General features: G+C 33.8%; 3 protein-coding genes across 4 annotated transcripts; 1 reads left to right on the top strand and 2 right to left on the bottom strand.

Annotated features, from left to right (window-relative positions):
- The first annotated feature begins 3,186 nt into the window (after nt 1–3,186).
- On the top strand, nt 3,187–10,319 carry LOC130724281 (triacylglycerol lipase 2-like). 2 transcript variants are annotated; one of them, XM_057575479.1, is made up of 10 exons: nt 3,187–5,413; nt 7,075–7,211; nt 7,445–7,552; nt 7,667–7,807; nt 7,926–8,036; nt 8,944–9,087; nt 9,188–9,228; nt 9,367–9,446; nt 9,537–9,632; nt 9,952–10,319. In XM_057575479.1, exons 2-10 carry the CDS (start codon nt 7,173–7,175, stop codon nt 10,269–10,271), a joined length of 1,080 nt encoding a protein of 359 aa, XP_057431462.1. In that variant the 5' UTR covers nt 3,187–5,413; nt 7,075–7,172; the 3' UTR covers nt 10,272–10,319. The 2 variants fall into 2 exon arrangements, with proteins under 2 accessions (XP_057431462.1, XP_057431460.1); XM_057575477.1 differs by lacking the exon at nt 3,187–5,413 and having other exon boundaries at nt 6,785–7,211.
- Nucleotides 10,320–10,842: 523 nt separating this feature from the next.
- LOC130723624 (probable E3 ubiquitin-protein ligase RHA4A) lies at nt 10,843–13,865 on the bottom strand. The gene is made up of 4 exons (XM_057574733.1): nt 13,613–13,865; nt 13,019–13,462; nt 12,785–12,870; nt 10,843–11,552 (listed from the first exon to the last, which is right to left on the bottom strand). The coding sequence occupies exons 2-4, from the start codon at nt 13,262–13,264 to the stop codon at nt 11,234–11,236; spliced, it is 651 nt and encodes a 216-aa protein (XP_057430716.1). The 5' UTR covers nt 13,265–13,462; nt 13,613–13,865; the 3' UTR covers nt 10,843–11,233.
- Nucleotides 13,866–16,148: 2,283 nt separating this feature from the next.
- On the bottom strand, nt 16,149–18,792 carry LOC130726075 (bidirectional sugar transporter SWEET4-like). The gene is made up of 5 exons (XM_057577297.1): nt 18,744–18,792; nt 18,590–18,626; nt 17,162–17,540; nt 16,493–16,612; nt 16,149–16,361 (listed from the first exon to the last, which is right to left on the bottom strand). The coding sequence occupies exons 1-5, from the start codon at nt 18,790–18,792 to the stop codon at nt 16,161–16,163; spliced, it is 786 nt and encodes a 261-aa protein (XP_057433280.1). The 3' UTR covers nt 16,149–16,160.
- Nucleotides 18,793–23,936: the final 5,144 nt, after the last annotated feature.

Here is a 23,936-nt window from a genome sequence, read left to right as displayed (position 1 = left end):
ATCTTCACAACAACACATAACTCATGATGATCTCCAAATCATCCGACTCATCTCAATCCGATGGTCAAAACTGCTCAACGAGCAAGAGTATCAACATACTCGGAAACTATCAATTTCCCGGACTTATCCCCCGGATAGCCCAACAACACAGCTGCTCCAACAGCACAAGAGCATCAACATACTCAATACTTCTCAACTTCCTCAACACTTGGATCCGACGACACTTCTCGTTTTCCAAAAACTAAGATTTGCATCCTAAGCTTCCTTTCGAGTTTGTTATCATTATTTGAAGATTTAGAGGTTGTTTAATGTCTTATGAGTTTTCTTTACAAAATAATATCCTTTTAGTCTTATCGCAAAATCTTATAAGTTCTCGGGATCTCCTAATCCCCAACTGACTCCAGAGAATGTCTCGATCCATAAAACACCATAACAAGGCCCGAATCTCATTCGTCCTATCAAACTTTCTCAAAACTCTCAAAATAAAATCGGCATGACCTGCCCGGTATTCTCACTACTCAGAATCACAGATTTCATTGCAAAAGCATAATTAACTCAGCACAATCAACCAACATGTCATATATCAACATATTATGCAATAACCACGTAGCACTTAGCATATAAAGCATGCATCACACATCCTAAATTACCGACATAGCACATAGCATGTAATTCACTCTCAAAAACATTCAGTAGATGAATCATCTACATTGTCAGCCGAAGCCTCAGAAAACATTTTTCCAATCAAACACAAACAAGTGCATAAACAGTAAACAATGTCGAAAGCATCGACCCTAAGCATTAACTAGAGATTCAGTGAGTAGCCCTCACCTGAAGATTCTCCAGGATGATCTTCTAACACTTCTTCACAATCAAAGCCTTGCTCCTATGGGAATTCCTCAAAATCACCTTTAGAGCAAAACCACAGAAATACTATCAGAATCTATCGGAAACTAAGCTATCAATACTTACTAAGGTTACACGAAGTAGTACATACTCCGAGGTACGATAATCTAGCGCGAAAGGACAAGTTTTCGAAAAAGGAATTTTCCCCCTCCCCCTTAGAGTGCTCGGCCACTATTGGTAATTGTGGGGTTCGATTTTTCTTCGATCAAAATTGGTTCCTATGCTATCATTAGTCGTAACTAAGGGTATTCTAAACTCGGAAAAATTATCGGATCAAAAACTGTCGCAGGGGTATTTTGGTCAATATTTTTAGCTCAGAAATTCAAAACTGAAATTTAAAAAAGCAAATTGGATGGGGACGTCACCAACGACGTTTATGACAACTAATCCTACTAGCACTAAGCTAAGGCGATAGTTTTCAGCCCAAAGGACGAAGCTTTGCCCCAAAATGGGTATTTTCACCAGAATTGAAACTCGACGGTAGTTTTTCGAGCATCGGCGGAGTATTATTAGCTAAACATACTCAGAAGAATGTAGGGAAGATGTTTAGAATAAAAAATGAGATATTCAGGATAGTTTTGCAAAAACCTCAAAACTATGAGCACAGAAAGACATAGAGAAAAGCTATGGAAAAGACGATCAGAGGTAAGGATTAGCGACTATACCTCGACACCTTGAAGTAGCAACTGATTAATCGACGATCAAGCAAGAAATGAACAAAAACTCTTCTTCCTTCCTCCTTGGTGAAGCTCGCGGGTTTGGAGAGAAAATGGTGAAGATATTTGCCATTTTTTCTCCTTTCTTGCTATATATAGAGGTTGGAAAAACGCGCGAAAATGAAAGTTTCGCGAATCTGATTTTTCCGGCTTCATTCTCCGTGAATTCTAAGATATGTTTTGGCGAAAGAATTCCAAAACTAAAATGAGGTCTCCTTGTATTTTTGGTAACTAATGCAAAGTCGGTGTAAAACTATTTTACCCGATAAGTTACTTTTTGCATCGATTGTCGGAATAGAAAACTTCCTTCTGAAGAAAGATTGAAATCATCAAGAGAAATGGGTGTACGCGTGTGGAATCTTCATTTGATGTTCCGAATAGAAAAAGTCTTCATTGTCGGGTGATTCTAGGGTTTTGAAATACCAGGGTTTCGGTTTCGGCAAACTTCCGATGATTGGAATCGGACGTTCATAGATCCTAGAGTTTCGCCTCGAAACGATTGTCATACAATGAATAAGAGAAGTTCTAACATTTCTCTGAAGATTTTTGGAATTAACTTCCATCGTGCCTATAAGTGAAAACTAGCTATATACTAGGGTTTCTGACCTAGGTTTAAGCGTGTAACGATCGTGCTATAACTTTTATCGACTTTGGTACAATCCTTAGACTTTTCCTGAACTTTCTCCTTCATAAATTTATTTCATTTGGTAACTCTAGTTCAGGTTTCCCTTCACGATACATCAACCCTAATCGTGAATAAGATTCTATTTACTTGGCATAAGTTTAAAAACTTGGGCCTTACAGAAAACCTAATGTCCATCCATTATGGATATTAGGCCCACTGGGCCCTACACAAAAGCTCATGCACACTTGTCAATTGGGCTCAAATCAATAAACTTATATGCACATGGTGATTCCCAAAATAGCTCAAAAGGATCACATTAACAAAAGAACTCACATAGAAAGAATATATCAGGTAACATTCAACTCATTTTAATAAAATAAAAAGCCATCAATTAATATAAGTCCAAATTAGAATAAAGTTCTAACATTCTCCCACTTGGGCGATATTGATTGAGTTTTATCTATTTTCAAATTCATTTTAAAAAACGACTCTTGAGTTGAACAACTGTGGCCACATAAACAACCTGATATAATCACCAAAAAATATATGACCATCACAGCCAACAAAATCATTAGCTAAGAGCCATAAGCAAAGATAAACTATTCAAAATTCAGTTCACCTATAACTACATAACCAACAATCTCATTAACATGATCATAACACAAGTGCGAAGTGTAGGTACACAACATAGCATAGTATGTGATCATCATCTTCATGCTATCGTGTATAGATCCACATTGTGTCTTCCCAAGAAAACACAATCAATCTCACCAAGAGATTACAAACATGTTTCTCATGGAACATCATTTCCTTATAGGAAACCAACATCTTTCAAATGAAAGATCAAAATGCTTTGACATTTTTATGACAAGAGATACAAATATGACACTTATATTATATGACATTTTTTTAAAAAAATAATAAAAAAAAATCTGAGTGTTACTCATGAGAAATTTCTTTTATATTGATATTTCTTTCTCAATGTTATTAATATAAGTCGGAGCTTATATTATTAAAATTTTTAGATGTAATTATTTGTTATACCTAGAAATATCTTATTTCTGTGCTTGCCTGGTAGGACTAGATGTCCTTGTATATTTTCTTTTACCCATATTATAACATCTTTTAAATCTAGTTAGATTATTATTGTGTTCAATGAACATGGTCTCCGAGATAATTAAAAGTGTGTATTACTTGTTGATCTTGTCTCTGATGTTTAATCAACTATTTTTATGGCAATTGATTGATACTTCTGAGTTGAGTACATATTATTTTGATTATTAGAATCATGTTACTTTAATTAGCTTCGAAGTGTGATAGTTTAGTGATATTGTTAATTTATCACTTGCATAAACCTGTGTAGTTTATGATTTTTTGATATGATGAGTTAGTGGGAGTTGATTAGAAATTGAGATTATATCTATCTGTAATTGTGACTCCCACGGATATCATGATTTTGTTGTTATATGATAATAATATCTGGAGATGTGATGTTTTCTTTGAAAACATTGATCTTTCACTAAAAGATGGTTTGTTCCTTTCAAGGAATGATGTTTCATTAAGAAACATGATGTTTCATTAAGAAGCATGTTTAATGTCTCCTTTGGGGAGATGGTGATGTTTTCTTGGAAAAACATTGGTCTTTATCCAAAAGATGTTTTGTTCCTTGTAAGGAATGGTGTTTCTTATGGAACATGTTTATTGTCTCCTCAGGGGAGATGTTGATGTTTCATGTGAAATGTGAAACATGTTTATTTTCTCCTTGGGGAGATGTTGATGTTTTCTTGGTCGAAAGATTTTGATCTTTCATTTGAAAGATGTTGGTTTCCTATAAAGAAATGATGTTTCATGAGAAACATGTTTGTAATCTCTTGGTGAGATTGATTGTGTTTTCTTGGGAAGACACAATGTGGATCTATACACGATAGCATGAAGATGATGATCACATACTATGCTATGTTGTGTACCTACACTGATCACTTGTGTTATGATCATGTTAATGAGATTGTTGGTTATGTAGTTATAGGTGAACTAAATTTTGAATAGTTTATCTTTGCTTATGGCTCTTAGCTAATGATTTTGTTGGCTGTGATGGTCATATATTTTTTGGTGATTATATCAGGTTGTTTATGTGGCCACAGTTGTTCAACTCAAGAGTCGTTTTTAAAAATGAATTTGAAAATAGATAAAACTCAATCAATATCGCCCAAGTGGGAAAAGCACCCAGTTTCCCGGAATGGGTGAGGTAGTGCAGCATTTTACGGTGCACGTTGTGTTATCCGTTGGAGTTGGGTGTGTTTCCGTAATGGAAGAGGTTTGCATGTGGGTTCTAGGAGCATTTAATAGTTGTATGGCTGCTTCTTGCTCCTCTGGCTGGCTTATCAGAGCAGCGGAATGCCATATGACTCCTCATGGTGTTTGACCCCAACTATTAGTAATAATTGTTGGAATCAAGTGTTGGAGTCAAGTCCCACATCGGAGAAGTCAAGGTGAGAGGGAGAGTTTATAAGAGATGTGACCAATAAACCTAATGCCTTATGGGTTTGGGTTAAGATGTGGTGTCCAAGATCTCCTTGGTGTTTCCCCTCGACCTTGCCCCATGGGTACTCGCTGTGCCTCTCCCCAACATGTGGTATCAAAGCCGATGGTTCATGGGACCATGACGGCTCCTTGTGTCGAAAGTCTTCCTAGCAGTGTGGCTAGGCGGCAGGTTCCGTTGGCAGCGAACGGCGGTGCAAGGTGGATAGCTTCCGCAGACGGGAGGACCGTGGGTGATGTGGTTGAGGGACTCACACTTGAGGGGGAGATTGTTGGAATCAAGTGTTGGAGTCAAGTCACACATCGGAGAAGTCAAGGTGAGAGGGAGAGTTTATAAGAGATGTGGCCCATAAACCTAATGCCTTAAGGTTTTGGGTTAAGATGTGGTGTCCAAAATCCCCTTGGTGTTTCCCCTCGACCTTGCCCCATGGGTCCTCGCCGTGCCTCTCCCCAACATTATATCCATCCCAATCGCACAAAACAATCTGCATGATGATGTTTTAACACTGCGTCGATGGAAAACCCACTTGGAGGGTGCTGGTTAAGGTGCTGAGGATGTGGGTACGGGCAAAGCTATACTAATTCCAAACTACCTCTGTCCCTTGAACTGGTGGTAATGGATGAGAAGGTATGTATTTGTTTTGGTGTTCAATTTGATAATTTTCATTATTTATGAGCGTGTTTAAATTTGAGTAATATTATATTCTTTAACTTTTTATCATTTTTGATTGCATAAATATATATATTTTTTTATAAGCACAAATACATAAATGTTTGTTGAGAGAGAAAAAGAGATAAATTTTTTGACTCATTTTTCATGCATTAAATGACTATTAAACAATTATTGAAATATTTTTTTTTATTTATTTTGGAGAGAAATTTCATGTCCAGGAAGGTTAATTATTTTATTTTAATTTCAAATTGTTATTCATAGGAAATAATGCATTCAATGCATACATAGATTCTAATTAGTACGGTTTGACTATTTTATGCAATCAATGATAATTAATATTTTTTAACGAAAAAATACTTTTCGTTCTACATTTTTTTTATGTATATTAGATGATAATACTATTTACACAATTATTTAATTACATCCTTCATTTGTTAGCTCATAATTAATTTTAAATTTAATAATAATTAAAATAGGAAATGAAAGGTTGTAATTGAATGACTATGTAAAACATAGAAATTAATCTATTTTTTAAATAATATTTATGTTTTGAATATTTTATATATTAAATGTGAATTCAAAAACTTTCATGTAGATTAAATGAGAATGCGAATTTTTTTTATGTATATTAGATGATAATTTTTTAAAAAATTTATCTTTTTCTCTCTCAACAAACATTTGTATTTGTGCTTATAAAAAATTATATATTTGTGCAAACAAAAATGATAAAAATTTAAAAAATATAATATTACTCAAATTATTTTTCTATAATACTATTTTAAATATTATTAAAAATTAGTCTATTTTTCAAAATAATATTTATGTTTTGAATATTTTATATATTAAACGCGAATTCAAAAACTTTAAAAGAATACTTTTTGTTTGGTAAGACTTTTTATTGCATTTGTTATGTTTTAGATATATTATTATGCATTAAATTAAAATTAATTTTTTTTGTTGAAAAATAATTTTTGTGGGAAAGCTTCATGTCCAGGTGTCTGACATGTGGCATAAGCCCTTCTAGATAAAAATATTTCTTTAGTATATAATATAGATATAGATAGATTAGATGATAATTTTGGAATGTATTTTTTTAGAAATAAATATTTATTTGATTTATTTTATTGAAATCATCATTATTTTTATTTAATTTTTTTGAGAAACATAATTGTATTGTCATTTAATTCATTTAATTTAATGCATAAGTTGATTATAATTATTACAGGTTGACTTGACAAACATAATTATCTTCAATTTTATCCTTATACTCCAAAGGGCTATAAAATAACCAGCATTTGAATCTTCTTCTGATCATATCATAGGAGGATCGTTCTTGTTAGTTATTGGGCAATCATCATAAGGCTTGATTTTTTGTGCTTTTATTGTCTGGTTTTTGATTCTATGATTGATAGAGGAAGAAAGGATTACTTTTATGCAGTCAGATTCCTCACTTGTTTACTCTCTTAAGAGAGTTTGTTCTCAAGGATTTATCAATTAAATAAAACTATTTTGCTTTTCGAAAAAAACAAAAAAAACCAGCATTTACTTTTTCTGTGAGGGGCATAACATAACCACATTTTCAATGGCTAATATTGTGCTTGTTCTGTTTTCAATAGTTCTGCTTTGCATTACAGCAGCACAAGGGAGAAAAACACTTCACACATACAATGAAATTCCAGCATCTTCAGTTTCTAATGATGGTATTTGCAAGACCATGGTAGAGACACAAGGTTACAATTGTGAAGAACACACGGTAAATAAATATTACTGGCCTATTTCTTCCATTTCGCTTATGGTCATGTTTGAATAAACGGTTAAAAATTACAGTCACGCCAAAATCACAATGGGTAGAAGCAACTTTCCTTAACTTTTACGAGTACTCATCATCATTTTTGCGTCATCTTGGTTTTCCACCATGTAACCAAACTACCACTATAAAGACAGTTCTTTTACCGATATGTGAGGCAATATTTTTGTTGGACTCAGGTTACAACACAGGATGGTTACATCCTGAGTCTTCAGAGGATGCCAGAAGGGCGGTCCGGTAAGAAAGCTGACAAGCCGCCTGTGCTATTACAACATGGCGTCCTCAATGTAAGTTGAGTTGGTGCATTGAAGCTAACATTTAGTCTATTATGGTCTTAAGAAATTTGTAAATGTTGAAGTATAAGTACTCAGCAAAGATAAATTTATGGTGTTTTGTTTCAGGATGCCATAACATGGCTTTTCAATTCGCCAGAGGAATCATTGGCATTTATTTTAGCAGATAATGGGTTTGATGTGTGGCTTGTCAATTCTCGCGGGACAAAATATAGCAGCAAGCACAAAACACTTAGTCCTAATGACAAGGTTATAGTAATTACAACTTTGATGATACATTCTCACACTCACTTTTTCTTCACACTTACAGTAATCTAGTGACAAAATCTCTATTAGATTAACAATATAATTTATTGATAATGTATAGGCTTATTGGGATTGGTCATGGGATGAATTAGCTAGTTATGATCTTTCTGCTTCAGTCCAGTATGTGTACAACCAAACTGGTCACAAGTTGCACTATGCTGCTCATTCTTTGGTAAGATTTTAACTCATTTGTGCAGTTTTGATATATTCACATTCACATTCTCTTCCATCACATTTTAACTCACTTTTTCTTCATATCACTCTTCTGTTTCTACCTCATACTGTGGAGGCTTGGAAACTAGTTCTAAAACTATGGTGAAGTCAAAATGATGCCGGATAGAAGCAAAATCTGAGGGATATTGCTTCTGTTAACCATAATTTTGACTTCAAGTGTTGTTTTCGAATCAATTTCCAAACATGCACTCTAAGTTAGAGTGGAACTAAGGCGTGAAATTACTATTTTCCTTTATGTTTGTGTATTCTAGTGTGCATAGATATGTAACGAGTATTGATTCATTCACACTTCACTTTCATTCGCATTCTCTTCTTATTTCTCTCCTTTGTTCCTATAACACACCCAAGATTGTTAGACTCGCGAGTTAACTCGCTGACTCGGTAGACTCGCGAGTCTACATAGGAAAAACGAGTCGACTCGCTGCCAGACTCGTTTTCTGGCCTGACTCGGTCGTCAAGGTTTTTTTTTTTTAAGTTAAAAAATCCCAAATTTATTAAAAATCCCTAAAACTAAACCTATTTTCAACCTCTATCGCGTTCCTCTTCCTCCTTTGCGTTAAAAAATCTTGGATGCTCTTATAATTAGATTATATGTTTGTATTTATTCTTCATGTGACAGGGTTATACTTAGTAAATTTTCATTTCTGGTAGACTCGAGTCTCGTCGAGTCTACGAGTCGAGTCTACCTACCCAAAACGAGTCTGCTTAGACTCACGAGTCTGACAACCTTGAACACACCTATGTTATCTCTCATTTTTCACTCTCTTCCTTATTTCACTGGGTGTAATTGTACTTCAAGTGTGGGCGAAGCATTATACATAGGTAACAATGAACTAAAATTTCAGGGAACTTTAATGGCTCTAGCTGCGCTATCAGAAGGGCAGTTGCTGAGTATGGTGAGATCAGCTGCATTACTTAGCCCAATTGCTCATTTGGATCAGATTACATCATGGCCAAAAAAACTTGCTGCTGACGTCTTTTTAGCTAATGTAAGAGACACAGAAAAAGCAATACTATTAAATGAGACACTAAAATATCATTTACAATTTGACTTAATGAAAAACTATTTCCTTTTTTTTATTATAACAGGATGTATACTGGTTAGGCATCTATGAGTTCATTCCTAACGGGTAAGAGAAAAACTTGATCCTCAAAATTTACTATCTCTTTGTGCAATATGTTTGAGTGTTCAAGAGTTCACATTTTTGGGATAAAAAGAAATAAGAAGAATTTCAACTCTAGCATAATGTTCTTCTGATGATAATCAGGAATGCTGCATCAAAATGTATTGAAGAAATCTGCCACACTCTACACCTCGACTGCTCAAACCTGATGGATCTTTTCATAGGTACATAAAATGTTGTCATGAGGAGCAAGTTTCAGTTTAGAGAGCACACTGATTCCTTCAAATTTTGATACTCTTAACTTGAAATTTTAGGTCCATATTGCTGCGTCAATTCTTCCAAGATAGATGTCTTACTTGATCATGAACCACAACCAACATCAACTAAGACTTTGATCCATCTATCACAAAGTAAGTCTATTAATAATCAAGTTCTTTTCCTGTCACTATCATTTAATTTTGAAGCTTTTTTCAGGACAAAACTTACAAACTGTTCTATAAACTCTGTTTCTATTGTTGTCAATTACAACATGAGTCGTGGATTGAAAAATTGGAAGTCAAGGAAAATTATTACATTAATAAAATTAATAAATTATTAAGAAAGATAGTTACTAAGTCTTTAATTGGACAACAACGGTATAAATATTACCAATAGAACTGTAGGTAAGTTTGGTCCTTTATTTTCTTAATTTCTGGCTAATGTGTGTTTCTTTCCATGGATTTTGAGTAGTGGTCAGAACAGGAAAAATAGCAAAGTATGATTATGGTGATCCAGGCCAAAATATGCAACACTATGGACAACCGGTTCCTCCTGTTTATGACATGACCAAAATTCCAAATGAGTTTCCACTTTTTCTCAGCTATGGAGGGCAAGATATGCTATCTGATGTACAAGACGTGCAGGTTTTGCTCAATGACCTCAAAGATCACGATGGGGACAAGCTTGTGGTAGTGTTCAGGGAAGATTATTCACATGCTGATTTTGTTCTGGGTGTCAATGCTAATGAACTTGTCTATGATCCTCTGATGGATTTCTTCAATGTTAATTGATTTTACAATGATTATTAGATAGTGTAAATAATTTCTTTTACATTTAAGTTTAAAGTTCATTGGAATATGTTAGAGCATCTCCAATGCAAAGTTCTTAGTTCTTATTTTTGAGTTAAGAACTAAGAACTGGGTTCTTAACCATTGGAGGAGATGACGTGCTTTTTGAGTTCTTAGCATGAAAAGTTAATTTTTTCTCTCTCATTCATCAATTCATTTAATTTAGATATTGAATTAGCATTTAAATTTAAATCAAAATTATATGAAAGTAAAAAATATTACTACTATAATGATATTGTGGGACCAAATGAATAGTGCTAAGAACTAAGAACTCATAGTTGGAGCAAAATGTGCATATGCATAGAGTTGCTTAAGCACATGTGGCAGTACAGGCCCACATAAATAGTGCTAAGAACTAAGAAATAAGAACTAGCATGGGAGATACTCTTACATTCTCCTCTTTATTGATTATTCATTAACAAATTTGTTATGGTCGTCACAAACAACCAATTAGCCCACCATTATTTTGGTCCAGTTCAAAAAACATTTATTAATCTTGGTTAGAAGTTGAAGCTAACAATACAAAATCTCATACTATAGTCGTTTATCATGGACTGGCGTTGTTGTCAGGGTTAAAAGGCTCGACGTTGTAATAGGGAATTCCCAGTTTGGTCTTTGGCTTAATTTCACCTCTTTGTGTCTGGTTGGTGATCTGATCTGGTATTGGTTGTGGAGTTTTTGAGGCTTTGGAGCTGCTGAGGGCCTGATTGATTTCTTGCTGTGTGTTGCTGCCATGTTTGCTAGCCTATACATTGGACTAAATGATTGAATATATATATACAATGTACCAAAAGAAGGGCAAAATTTTATTTCGTAAATATAATGTTGGTTTAGATAACATTTGATGTGTAGCTTCTGAATATCCCTTCCTCCAAATCAGTGTCCATTATTATTATACAATGCAGCTAGTGCAGCCACTGCATCATTCGTTCCCTTGAAAAATTCTCTGTATTTGAGGAAGCACTGGGTTCATCTTCTCTTTGAGGTTGCAATAATGACATGACTTGTAATGGAGAGTGTGAAATGATAGCACCTTGCTGAGGTGGGTCTGATTCTGGATTGAGGAACTTGGTGGTAGTGGGGATGATGGAACATCTACAAAGTGGACAGGTGGAGTTTGATTGCATCCAGTGATGTATGCAATCAATGTGGAACACATGCTTGCAATAAGGAATCTGAAGCACCTCTTCTTTCATCTCAAATTCTCCTAGACAAACACAACATCTTTTTGCCAAAAGTGAAAATTTCAAGTTAGAATTTGAATTGCTAAATAGTGCTGCTTCATCAAATCAAATAAATACACGTAAGAATTTGAATACTGGTGATTTGGAACAAGATGTGGATTCCAAGTTAGGCTGTATAGTATACACATTCTAAGGCCTAAAAATATCTTAAAGATTTATAATATCATAGAAATTATCAATTTTTTATATTAATCTTAAAGAGACTTAACTTTTATATAAATTTTGATATCAAGTATCTCCTTTCATAATTCACTTCAAGGTAGAAACAATTAAGAATTTTATTTTGAGAGGAGAAACAATGAGTGAAGAGCAAACTTGTACAACATTAAAAAAAATTGACATGGTTGGAGAATCCACAGGTTTGTTTGGAGATGCTGTAATTTTCTTGAGTTTATTCAATGTGGTATTTAAGACGTTGCTGTCTTGTGAAGAAGCTGAAGCTTTGCTTCCAGCTTTGCTTCCAGGATGGGGATTTAATTTACTGGTATTTGGCCTTAGTATTCTTTCCATCTATATGTATTTGGGAGAACCATATAACCATAGCCCCTTCCTTCCGTCTTATCCAAAATATACCAACCAGGAAAGAGTAAGACTCTAATGAAGGTTCATAAATATTTATATGTTTGAGAGAACTTATGTAAATAACTTTAGTATAAACGGTTGTTTTGAATTTTTTTATAACAAGTCTTAAGCTTATTTCAATAACATGCATTCTTAAATTAGCTTAACTGAACTAGTTACATGAACCTACCATAAATTCTAATTAAGATAAGAACTTAAATTAATCGGTTCCTAATACAACTTTCAAGACAAAAAGACACACACCAAAAGGAAAAGGAGTGAGTTTATACTTTATACATTATACTATCATATTACGTACTTATCATATATCTTATTTTTTTATATACTTTCTATTTTTATCTCTGTTGTACTGTTCATGAATTTTGTAAGCATATAAATAGTGGTGCACCCGACACCTATAATTTATAAAAGTGAGAAACAGTAACAAATTGAAGAGTTTATTGAAACAAACTGCAGGGGTCGGGTGTCGGCCACCGTTTATTTTTATGTGATTTTAGACGTGAATAGAAATTTATTGAATGAAAATTGAGATAGAAATGAAATGCAACTAAAGCATCTCAAGAGGAACCTATGTCAAATAAAATATAGCAACAAAAGAAAAAGAACCCGTGAACACTCAAAACGACTTACAGTGAATCCCTTGCTCGCAAATCCTCATCAAATAAAATTCTTGGAAGTTTTTCCAGGAATTTGACGGTCAGGTCCAAACGACAAGGCTATGGAATTATCAACAGAGAGACTAATATTAGCTAATTTTATTGATTTTATTTTATGGATGATGCAGTGCAAAAAACAAGCTTAACATTTCTTTTGATTCAATATATAATAGAAACTAGAGATGAAGAAGTGAGATTATTGACTTACTGAGGTATGATAGAGATAGCTAGTTGTTGGATTGGTAACAATTGGAAGTAAGTGAGGAGCAGAGGATGAGAGAGAGGATGTCCTTCTCTTGAGGTAGAACAAATAAAACAGGAGAATGAGAATAATGGAAAATAGTATGGGAATTGAGAATATGAAAGCCTGGTAAAGCTTGAGCTGAAGTTCCTGTGGATACAGGTGTGGAGGAGGATTGCTTGTTGTAGTTTGTGGAACATTGCCCATGATCATGTTCGGAGTCTCTTGCTTCGAGTTTTAAATTGCAGTAGTGGTTGCGGTTATGGTTTCGAAATTGCAGACAAATACAGGTTGATGTAATTGTAATTACGCCCGCGATGCAAGGAGAAAGTCCAAAAACCTTTATGATGCAAGTGTAATTACGATTGCCGACTACCATTTAAAACCCATCTCCTAACATTCACAATCCTCCTGCCAGTGTGATACATACAAATTAAGCACATGTAAAATGAAAACTTTAGAGAGTTATTGTTGTGGTTGAATAAGTATAGATATTGAGCATGTTGAATATTCAAACACAATCTAATAGGTAATAACTTGAGTTGAGCATACACTACTTACCAAGATATGCTGGTGGAGGTGGTAAGTTTTATTTTCTGAGAGAGCCCTGTTTCCTTGGTTCTTTCCTTTGTTTGACAAGAAAAAATTGAGGTTGGAATTGGCGAAGAGAGAATGATAAATTAGGACTTAGGGAGGGTATAGGCACTAGCATTTTTTTTGTCATATTGAAAGTAGCATTTTATACATAATTATAGTGATAGTGGCACTTGTACATATATATTCTTTTTTTTTTTAAATGATGGGACTAGCCCATGACCCTCCACTGAGATATATATCCTCACGCCAAGCCCAGTTGTCTTCATTGTATATGCATGGGCCCAAACATTTGAGCACATTCTTTCTGCATCATCATTAGTGCTGACTTTCATGAAAATCTGGTGATTGTGTCCTAAAGGGAAAAAAAAGAAATTAAAAGAAAAGAAATCTGTTTGTTCTAAGTTCTTAGCAAGTTTCTGGATTTGTTCATTTATCATTTCCATACTTTCTAAGGCTGGAAATTATACAGGCCGTAAATAATTTCAATGAGTTCATTATCAAAATTTGTTTGATTAGAAGATTGAGAGCAAAGTCATAAAATGTAATTTTACTATTTAGCAATTGATGTATTTTGAATTGTTTGTTATCTGCAAATACAAACACACCTAACAAGTTTCAGGAATTACAAAATTATAGACATATATTTATGCGTGACATGTTTACATATCATTTTGTGACGGTTTTTAACTGTCATAATAGTTTATAAAAGCTAAAAACCGCTACAAAATAGTATGTCTATAAATAATGTCTGATAGAAAATATATTTTTATGTATTATCACACTCTTAGAAAATTTATTCGGTAAAACTAATAGTACTCCCTCCGTTCCTAAATAACTGACACTATTTCTAGCTAAATTTTGTTCCTAATTGTCTATCACTTTACAAAGTTTAAGAGATCATTAATTATACTTTACCAATTGTACCCTTCATTTATTGGTGGTAGAAAATTTGAAAAGTTAAAATTAATATAAGAGATAAAGGGTATAGTATGAAGTTAGAGTAAAACAAGAACTGGGAAAAGAAAATACTTGTGCAACAACCTTAAAGTGTCAGTTATTTAGGAACGGAGGGAGGAATGAAAATGAAGACATGGAAAAGAAAGTTGGAGTTTGATTCATTTCATCATGCCATTGTTTTGCAGTTGCGAATGCTTAAAAACATATTATGTGTAGGCCAGGCAAGACCTTTTGCAAGCTCTTATTTACTACTAGTATGCAACATGCAATTTGTTTTAGATTCCCATTCGCTGAACCTTTTTTCTTTTTTTATGATAAACATTTTCTTTTTATTAGTATATTGTTCTGTATATCACTTTTCAATATAACTATCCTAGTTAAGTGATGATTTATTTAATGACCTTTGAAACGAAGATGGAGACCCTTTTAGTTTTTATTCTGTATATATTGAAGGCAAGGAAAAAAATGCATTTGCTTCTTCAACCCCTTGTGTAATCATTAGGATGACGAGGACTTTTTTTTTCTTTCTCACTTCATTTGTTTTAACTGTGTCTCCGGTTGAGATTAGTTATAATCAAGCCCACAAATGGAGGCATATGAAAACTGTGAAGGTTTTTAATTTATAATTCTATATTAACAAATGTTAATGTTTTAGGAATGGAATAACTTCCATAATTCCATTTATTTGATTTTCATGAAATGGGTTAAGAATCTTTACATTCTCATGAGAAGTGACGATAACTTTTCACTACTCGATCTCAATTTTTTATTTTTTATTTTTTATTTTTGAATTTTTAAATTAAATAAAATTTAAAATATTCTCAGTAATATAAATATTAACCAAACACATTTATAGGTTTTATCCAAAAATGACATTTCGGACCTTCATATTCCCAAGAAATCAAGAATAGTATTTTTGGAAATATGTTTCTCTCTTTCCCTCTCTCATTCTGTTTTTCTCTGATCCGTTTGATAGTTTTCTGTGGGCCTTTTTGCTCTTGCATCTTTCGGGCTTGCCATTTAGTTATTTTGGTGTTTGGGGTACCTGGCCTGTAGGTGTTTTGGGCTGGTTTTTGTGTTCTATCACGAATTCTGGCCTGATTCTGGCTGTTTGGGTTGCTTTGGGGTTTTATCATTCTTGCTCATCTTGAGAGTATGTTCTCAAATATTTCCTTTAATAAAATCCCTTTTGCTTTAAAAAAAATACTCCTGCTACATTATAGTAAAACTTTTTATCTAAAGACCACTGTACTTGTCATTTTAAATGAAAACTTTTACAAATATCATGAAACTCAACAAATTATTCAATAGCAGATTATGTAAGTAAAAATTCTTTGGTAATCTCTTCCCTTCCCTACAAGTGTTCCTAAAACAAATTATTCAAACACTACCACAAATGTTGGGTCTTTGCCCCCTCTCTCCTTATTCCAAAAAAAGACTGCCATAAAGATGGCAGCAACTAACATAGGACTATGATTTATGGGAATCTAGAACTATAACAATGATGTCATTAGGTGAGTATGGAGGACCATTCCATCCGTATTTTGAATGCAACTCAAAGACCATTGGGGGCAGCACCAATCTTCTTGTTCTTGTTGTTATTGGCTTCTTGGACACAGTTACCAACCACCACCTCTGACAGGTTCACCTCCCCTTTGGCGTTCCTTGCTGCTATCTGCTGTTTGGTCGATTTGTAATAGGTTGCATACAGAACAAGTTGTGCCACGGCAAACACTGTCCCAATCCCATTCGGTATCTGATCATTTAGTACAATCAATTAACAACCCCACATGCAAAAGTTAATGTTAGTGTACCTTAATTATACAAATCCATGTTACTATAATTTAGAAAATGGAAAAAAGAGGGATATTATTTTAGTTTTCTTACAGCAATGAATGGGTCGAAAGGGATGAACGCATAAGTGGTCCAGCACACGCCGTTACCAAATGAGGCCAATGAGAGGTAGAAGGGCATGTACTCCACACTCTTGGTGCTGATCACCATTTTCTGCACCACAAAAATACATATATTAATCCATCGCAAAACAAAGATAATTACTTATGGTTTACATGAGAAGTTGAGAACTACTACTCAGTAGTCAGAAAAAATATTACTAATTAAAATGTAAAAGTTTAACCCTTAATGAAAAATTAATAATAAATAATCAGATCAGACAACATAAAAATTTTATGAGAGCGAAATATAACATTTAAATATTATTTTACTAAAAAAATCTCAGCATGGAAGCCTAGCTACCCATTTTGTATATATGTTCTGATTCCCTTCACTGGCAGCAATTCAACATGATAAAATAAATGAAAATTCAACATTGGAGTTGAAATATGTTCAAAATTGTTGCACGTACGAACCGTGTTTTTATTTACTACCAGTAACATTAAGGACATGTTATTTAAAATATGATGTTATAAAATATATGCACTTTATTTGCTAAATCAAATTTTAAGTTAGATTCATTTATACTTGTGAGAAGTAAATTTTTCTTGGTCGTCCTACATAAAAATGATCATATATAGTTTTGAGATTTTGATCACTTACCATGACAGACAACGGTGAAGCATACATGGTAATGTTGAAGAGCATGCATATGGTACCCACAATAGCAGAGCGCTTCTTGACGGTGTGGACCATAGTCAATGCGAAAAAAGTGAGCAGGGCGATGAAAATGAGTTCCAAGAGGAGGCCCAACAAGACCTTGAGCCTCTTCTTCCGATCAGAGTAGATCAAATAGAGGATGATATAGATTATCTCAATTGCACACCCTGCACCGTTTATGGTCACTACCAGCACGCTGTGTGGGTGCACCATGGGGAGGCCGTACAGGGTCCAAACCAAACAGTTTATGAGTGTTGCTAGGTATGGTACTGCTGAGTATTGCTCCACTGATCCTTTCTTGCATATTTGCACAAAAGTTGGACTGTCAAAAACATGTTGGATCAGTGATTTACTGTGAGTTCATTATCCACCCATATTACAAGATAGTGTGGTCATCTAATTTTATAATTGTTTAAATGCCTAAAGTTTGGGTTAAATTACCTAATCATAAGTGGAATTAATGATGATATTCAATAAAAGTGATAACATATGAAATTTACAGACCACTTAATTATCTAAATATAATTGGTCATAAGATTATGATTCATTCTTTTTTGGCCTTCCCAAAAAAAATGATGAATATTTAATTCAAACATTCTTCTAAGATAATTTAAACAACCTCATTTTATATACTTTATTTATTTTTCTTTTCTTCCCATCAATGTGGCAATGTATACATTAGAGTATTAGACACCTAAATACTGCAGATTATTTTTATCTATACCTCTTATTATATATTATATATGGAAATTATAAGGTTGATCGGTCTAAATCATATATTTACAATATTTAATTTTGCATATTATTTACAATATATTTATATGTTAATTTTTTTTACATCGTAAAAATAAATTACAGTCTCCTGAAATCGATCTCTGGATATTCCCCTTCTCAAAAGAAACCTATTTAATTTGTGAACCAAATTCTTTTTTTTTTCAAAATAAACAAAGTCTATATATTGTATCAATTGTATACTCTTCTTTTTAACTCTTTCTTGTACACTTTTAGTGTATTAGGATTTAGGTGTATGCAATATGTGGATTTAATTATGTGAGTCATCTTCATGTCTAGTTAAAATGTGATTTCTCTACAATCTATTTAAAAATTAGCAAAATTTATTTTTTAAGTGATCGAGTAAATAATAAAACGTGATTTCTTCGGTACACAATTAAAGATGAAGGGATATATACCATAGCTTTTTATTTTGAGTGTCATATTATCAGTTGAAATAATTTTTTATAATTTACAATTTAATCTAAAATATCAGAGCAACGCCCCTTCTTTGTCTAAAAATGACAATATAATGAAGGGAAGACATTGAAGATATAATGACGTAACGGTGCCCAAAACAAAGAAAGAGAAGAAGCTTACACTGGAGACAAGAATAGGCAGGCTGATATGATGTTACCTGAAGGCAAGAAAAAATGTGAATTAAAATTAAGAAGTTAAAATCTTCCAAGTGTGTGTGTGAACATGTTTTGATATTTTTATGCAGTTGATCACCAAGCAAAATTAAGTAACCCACCTATGATACCGACTACTGTTCGAGCAATAACAGCTGCGCCAGCAGACATGTTTCCTAGTTGAAGTCTGAAGAAAACTCAAATCAAAGACGCTAAGATGTGAAACACACGAAAGAAAATAGATAGAAAGAGTGTGTTGTGTAAATGAAATATGAATGAAGGAGAGTACGCAGTTTGTGCGTGTCTAAAAGTGTGGGAAGATATGAAGGAAATGCAGTTTAGTTGTATCCCTCAGAGTCTGGTAGACCATATGCAATACATGCGATGTGAGTCTTATTATATATAGAGCCATTTGTGGCATATATATGAGATATCATTAATTATGAGATTTTTGACACTGATGTCACACTCACAAAAAAAGTTTAAATTTACTTAAATACGTTCGAGTATAATGAGAAATGCACTCATGTAAAAGAAGAGCACGGTTGATATGCTCAACCCCGAAGGCGAAGCTCTGATACAGACCAACTTGTTTCGTGAGGGAAATTAAGGTTGGATTTCGACTTTGAACTTAAACACTATTACCTTAAGCTCCACAATTTTTGTGGATCAGAGCAAGGAAACTATTGGTTCGGGAGATATTGCTCTAATCGATCACCTCCAGGGTTGATCACGTTGTCTTCTCACCCGATCAAATACACCTTGCGACCTACAACTCATACACTATTATCTCAAGCTCCACAATTCTTGTGGACCAGAGCTAGGAGACTATATACTGTTTAGGGAGACGCTCCGGTCGATCACCTCCCGAGTTGATCATGTTGTCTCCTCACTTGATCAATATAAGAACGATCAACCTCAGCCGACCAACCCAAGTAACTATGGACCAACAACCAAGAAAATGTATCAAACACTCTTGACCGCCTCGAACGGCACAGTCACAAGCTCTATAGAAGCTAAGAGAGAACATAAGCTAGGTGAACATTATCTATCTCATTTCTAAGATTCCTAAAACCCACGTTCTAACTTGAGTGTCAGAGTGTCATCGCAGGAACCCCTCCCGAGCATGACGGACATCGGAGCACCATGAAAAGTCAAAAAAATAAAGTTGGGTTAAACACTACCTAGCTACTACTCAAAATATTAGTATTGTACAATCTATTTTTAATTATAAATCACTTTTAATTAAAAAAATTCACATTGGTTATTAAGTCTCAAATTTATCAAAATTCACATTGGTTATTTCTACTTAACTTTTTATTGAACAACTAAATTTTTTTATCAGCAAATACTTAATATTTGAATATGGAATATTAATTAGATGCAAAGAGTAGATATCAACATGTGGTTAGTTCAAGGAGTCGGGATCCTCAAGTTTTACCATCTCACCATTAACTTTTGTGTAGATATTAAATGAAAAATAAAATAAAATAAAATTAATGGTGAGATGATAAAACTTGACACTCTCAAGTTTTTTTACACATGAGAGGATCCAAACCCTTAGTTCAAGTGATACATGATTGATTCACTTTAAATAATGTTTTAAGTATGAATGGTGTATATGAAAAAAAAAACTCCATTAAAAAAGTTAGCTACACCATAACAAATATACTTGACTCGAACATAATTATCTTCCGTAAAGATCACTAAAAGATATTAAAGAGAACCAAAGTGCTTATCAAAAAATAAAATTAAAGAGAACCAAAGTGGATAACGAAAGTTTCTTCATGATTTTAATTTACATGCATGAACCCACTCGTGTTCAACAGAAGATCTGAGGCATTTGATTTGTCCATAAAGGTGGTCAGTGTTTTGAGCGTGAGTAGTCATGCATTAAATGTTGGAGGCCCACAAATTTCTTTGGGATCGGGTCCGCTAACCCAAATGAATAGGTTTGCACAATTAAATTTTCTGCCATTTTTGCTAGTGATGTTTTCAAGAAAATTCGATCCTCTGCTCTGCTCATAATACAAGTTGTGCACACATTAACTTTTTTTCGTTTTCTAATTCAGGGTTATTATAAAAAACAATATCTTTTCCATTGCGAGTTAATTCATAATACATGTTGTGCCCACATGATTTTTTTCATTTTTTAATTCTTGCTTATTATGAAAAAATATATTTTCTATTCAAAAAAATACATATGTGGTTTTGCGATGAAGAAAAAAAAGAATACATATGTGAATCAACTAATTTTTCCAAAAGTTTAAGCTATTCGATAAGAATTAAATGGTTTATTATTATTATTTCTAACTAGCCCCCTCAAGCTAGAGTCAATTGGGTTTGAAGCGTGAACAATGCACAAACCCATCTACTATATGCTTAAATTCAATTTTTTTAGAAGAATTGGGGGCGGCAAGAATCGAACTCTAAACTACTTGTTCATAAATGCTCTGATGTCATGTCAAACAACCAACTTTCTAAAAAGCTTAAGTTGCTGAGTTTTTTTGTACATTGAAAAGATAAATTACATCATCAAGTGGCATAAGCCTCAGCAAGTCAAAATGGCATAAGCCTCAATCAATCAAATTCAATAATTCAAGTCGAATTCTCGACACCTAGATCATTAGCTAATAAAGTAAGTTGTCCTCACTTCTTGTGTCGTCTCCTCCCCGAGTGATAACAGCTTGCTCCGGTTTCTCCCAAGATTGCACTTGTTCCAAACCTTAAGCAAAAATCATTGCTAAGTTACTCAAGAAGTAAAGAGATAGAATAAACCTAAACGAAGTCGTAAAAGCTTATAAAGCTTGAGAGTTTAACACATAAGCACGAATGGAAGAGTTTTCGCAAAAGAAATCCTCCCCCACACTCAAAGTAGCCCACGACCACTTTAGCGGAAAAGGGTTCCCGAACTTTTTCTTCGATCTAATTTAATTCCTAGGTATTCTTAGGTGATATCTAGGGTAGAAAAACACTCAGAATAATTTTGTGACCTAAAACTAGAATATGAGCTTTTTGGTCCACATAAACAGTTTCAAAACTCAAAGTTGAAATTTTCCAAAAATGAATCGATAGTTATAAACAATGCATTACTAGCAACTTTTCCTACAGGCACTAAGCAAGTTCAAGGCTTTAAGCATAAAAACGTAACGGTGGTACAAAATGGGTTTTTGGTGTGGAAATTCATATCTACGGCGATAGAAAGAAAATCTAAGCGCACGGATCATGATTATGAAGTGTATAGAAGGTGATTAAGGTAGTTGAAAGAAGAAAATGAAGTTATCTGACATTTTATCAAAAAACTTCAAACTTTGAGCACAAAAAGACATGAAAAATGACATTCTAAAGAAGAAAAGGTCGCAAGGATAGTGATCCTTACCTCCGTATCTATCCACAACAACTGAAATCACGACGAATGGGAAAGAATCAGCGAAGTTCTTCCTCCTTCTCTCTCTCTAGCCGCGACCTCCTTAGGTGAGAATGAGAGATATTTTTGATTTTTTTTCCTTTTATAGGAGAAGGGAAAGGAAAAAAAAAAAGATTTCGCGAGTCCGGTTGTTTTGGTACATTCATCTGTTGATTTAAATTGATTCGGCGACAGAATGTCAAAACTCATATCAGAGCTCATTTAAGATGAGAAAACGGCTTAAACACATTATGCATTAAAAACTACCGCATCACTACTTTTCGAATTGACCTCGGATGAGAAAACTTCATTCACAAGAAAGATTCCTAGCAGCGAAGGAAATTGGACAACGTGGGTGGAATTTCCGAAAGAAGTTCTGAATGGAAAAATCTTTTGTACAGTGTCTCACTTAAGTTCCTGCAAGAGATATAGTCTAACTTTATTGAGTTTTGGGAAAGGGAAACTATCGAGTTTACAGTCGAAAGTTTTGTACGAGAACACAGGTCGAGGGAAAAATACCCTGAAGGTCTTATTCCCTGTCATTGTCAAACTAAGTCTTAAACGGTGCTCTAGTCACGGAAATAGCTTTTTTCGGACACTCTCGACTTTAGTCCAGTGTGGAAACGACTCGTGCTAAACCTAAAACTAGTATGAAGCTATAAACAAACATAAATTGAGTTTTCTGAAAGGTTTCTTGTGATAACTCAACAAAACGTAGTTCATGTTCCTTTCACGCATACATCGCAACCTAGGCGCGAGTCGAAAATTATTTATTTAGCTAAGCCTAAAACCTGGATCTTACAGCTCCTAAGGATCAAAAGGAACTCAGAAGCAAAAAATTCATATCCTCATCAAGATCAAAATAATTTGCACTTACACCAGGTCTACGAGGTTAGATTCTCATCAAAAGAGACATTGAAAGAAAAAGTCGTGAGCAAAGGCATCATGGTACATTGTGAAATATGAAGGATCATAGTTTGATAAAAAAGTATAGTACATTAAATAAGATGTGATCATTATTCACGAGGAAACACTTTGAAAGTATCTTACACCACTAATCGAAGTACATTGTCCACAACAGCGTAACTCTCTTGGTAAAGTCTACCAAAGAGACTATGCACGTGAAGAAAAGTAATTGAGGAAGAATATCTCTAAGAAAAAAGAGATTAGGTTTCAACTATGTGCAAATCAAAGAAATCCCCACTGAACAGTTGATAAGATCTTGAGTCAGATGGAGAAGTCATAATTAGAAAGAAGAAGAAGCAGTAAAAATCTTGTGTCAACTAGAAGAAGACATTAACACTACTTTATTGGGAAAGCTATGTATCTCAAGCCGTCATCAGTCATATCCTCTAACACACAACATAAAACTTTACCAAATGGTCAAAACCATTAAATATGCGTCATCAGAAGACCAGAAATGCAAAACGAAGGATCTTAAAAAAGAAATACACTTCACAAAGATTAAACTTATCATCTATCAAAGCAAATACCCTTAACCAAAAAGAGTCGTTGAATGTGAAAGATAGACTCGTTGAGATAAGCACCATAAAAAGAAATAAATCCAAAAGTAGCGTTTAGAATCACCAGCGGTTATTTCTCTATCTCAAGCATATAAATGATTAGAATCGATAATCATTGTGTGCTAGAGTAATGCCTCGTGCAGATTCAAGCTTCTATGTAGTTAATTATAGTGTAATAGGGATGGTCAGACTAATGATTCACAAATTTATTTTTACTTCTTTCATATTGTTTCATATAATTATGATTATAACTTAATCTTTACTTATATTTATTGAGACTAAAATTCATAAAAACTGATACAATTCTAAACTAATTTTCATTTTACAAAGGCCTTTGAGAAAGCATGGCAAGACGTGTGAGAGGCAACCGAAGCCAACACCACACT

Source organism: Lotus japonicus, chromosome 6 (assembly GCF_012489685.1).
Source record: "Lotus japonicus ecotype B-129 chromosome 6, LjGifu_v1.2".
Taxonomy (NCBI): Eukaryota; Viridiplantae; Streptophyta; class Magnoliopsida; order Fabales; family Fabaceae; genus Lotus; species Lotus japonicus.
The sequence above is the reverse complement of the archived record's forward strand: the minus strand, read 5'-3'. Positions and strand labels throughout refer to the sequence as shown.

What these genes read in the sequence shown, in the direction of transcription:
- LOC130724281 (XM_057575477.1), top strand. Translation starts at nt 7,041, where the DNA reads ATGGCTAATATTGTGCTTGTTCTGTTTTCAATAGTTCTGCTTTGCATT. An exon ending in ACAATTGTGAAGAACACACG is followed by an intron (nt 7,212 to 7,444) that starts GTAAATAAATAT and finishes TGTTGGACTCAG; the next exon opens with GTTACAACACAGGATGGTTA. An exon ending in CCTGATGGATCTTTTCATAG is followed by an intron (nt 9,447 to 9,536) that starts GTACATAAAATG and finishes TTGAAATTTTAG; the next exon opens with GTCCATATTGCTGCGTCAAT.
- LOC130723624 (XM_057574733.1), bottom strand. Translation starts at nt 13,264, where the DNA reads ATGATCATGGGCAATGTTCCACAAACTACAACAAGCAATCCTCCTCCA. An exon ending in GCTATCTCTATCATACCTCA is followed by an intron (nt 12,871 to 13,018) that starts GTAAGTCAATAA and finishes ATAATTCCATAG; the next exon opens with CCTTGTCGTTTGGACCTGAC. An exon ending in TTGCGAGCAAGGGATTCACT is followed by an intron (nt 11,553 to 12,784) that starts GTAAGTCGTTTT and finishes TTTGGCAAAAAG; the next exon opens with ATGTTGTGTTTGTCTAGGAG.
- LOC130726075 (XM_057577297.1), bottom strand. Translation starts at nt 18,792, where the DNA reads ATGTCTGCTGGCGCAGCTGTTATTGCTCGAACAGTAGTCGGTATCATA. An exon ending in TGCCTATTCTTGTCTCCAGT is followed by an intron (nt 17,541 to 18,589) that starts GTAAGCTTCTTC and finishes TGTTTTTGACAG; the next exon opens with TCCAACTTTTGTGCAAATAT. An exon ending in CTTCACCGTTGTCTGTCATG is followed by an intron (nt 16,613 to 17,161) that starts GTAAGTGATCAA and finishes TTTGTGGTGCAG; the next exon opens with AAAATGGTGATCAGCACCAA.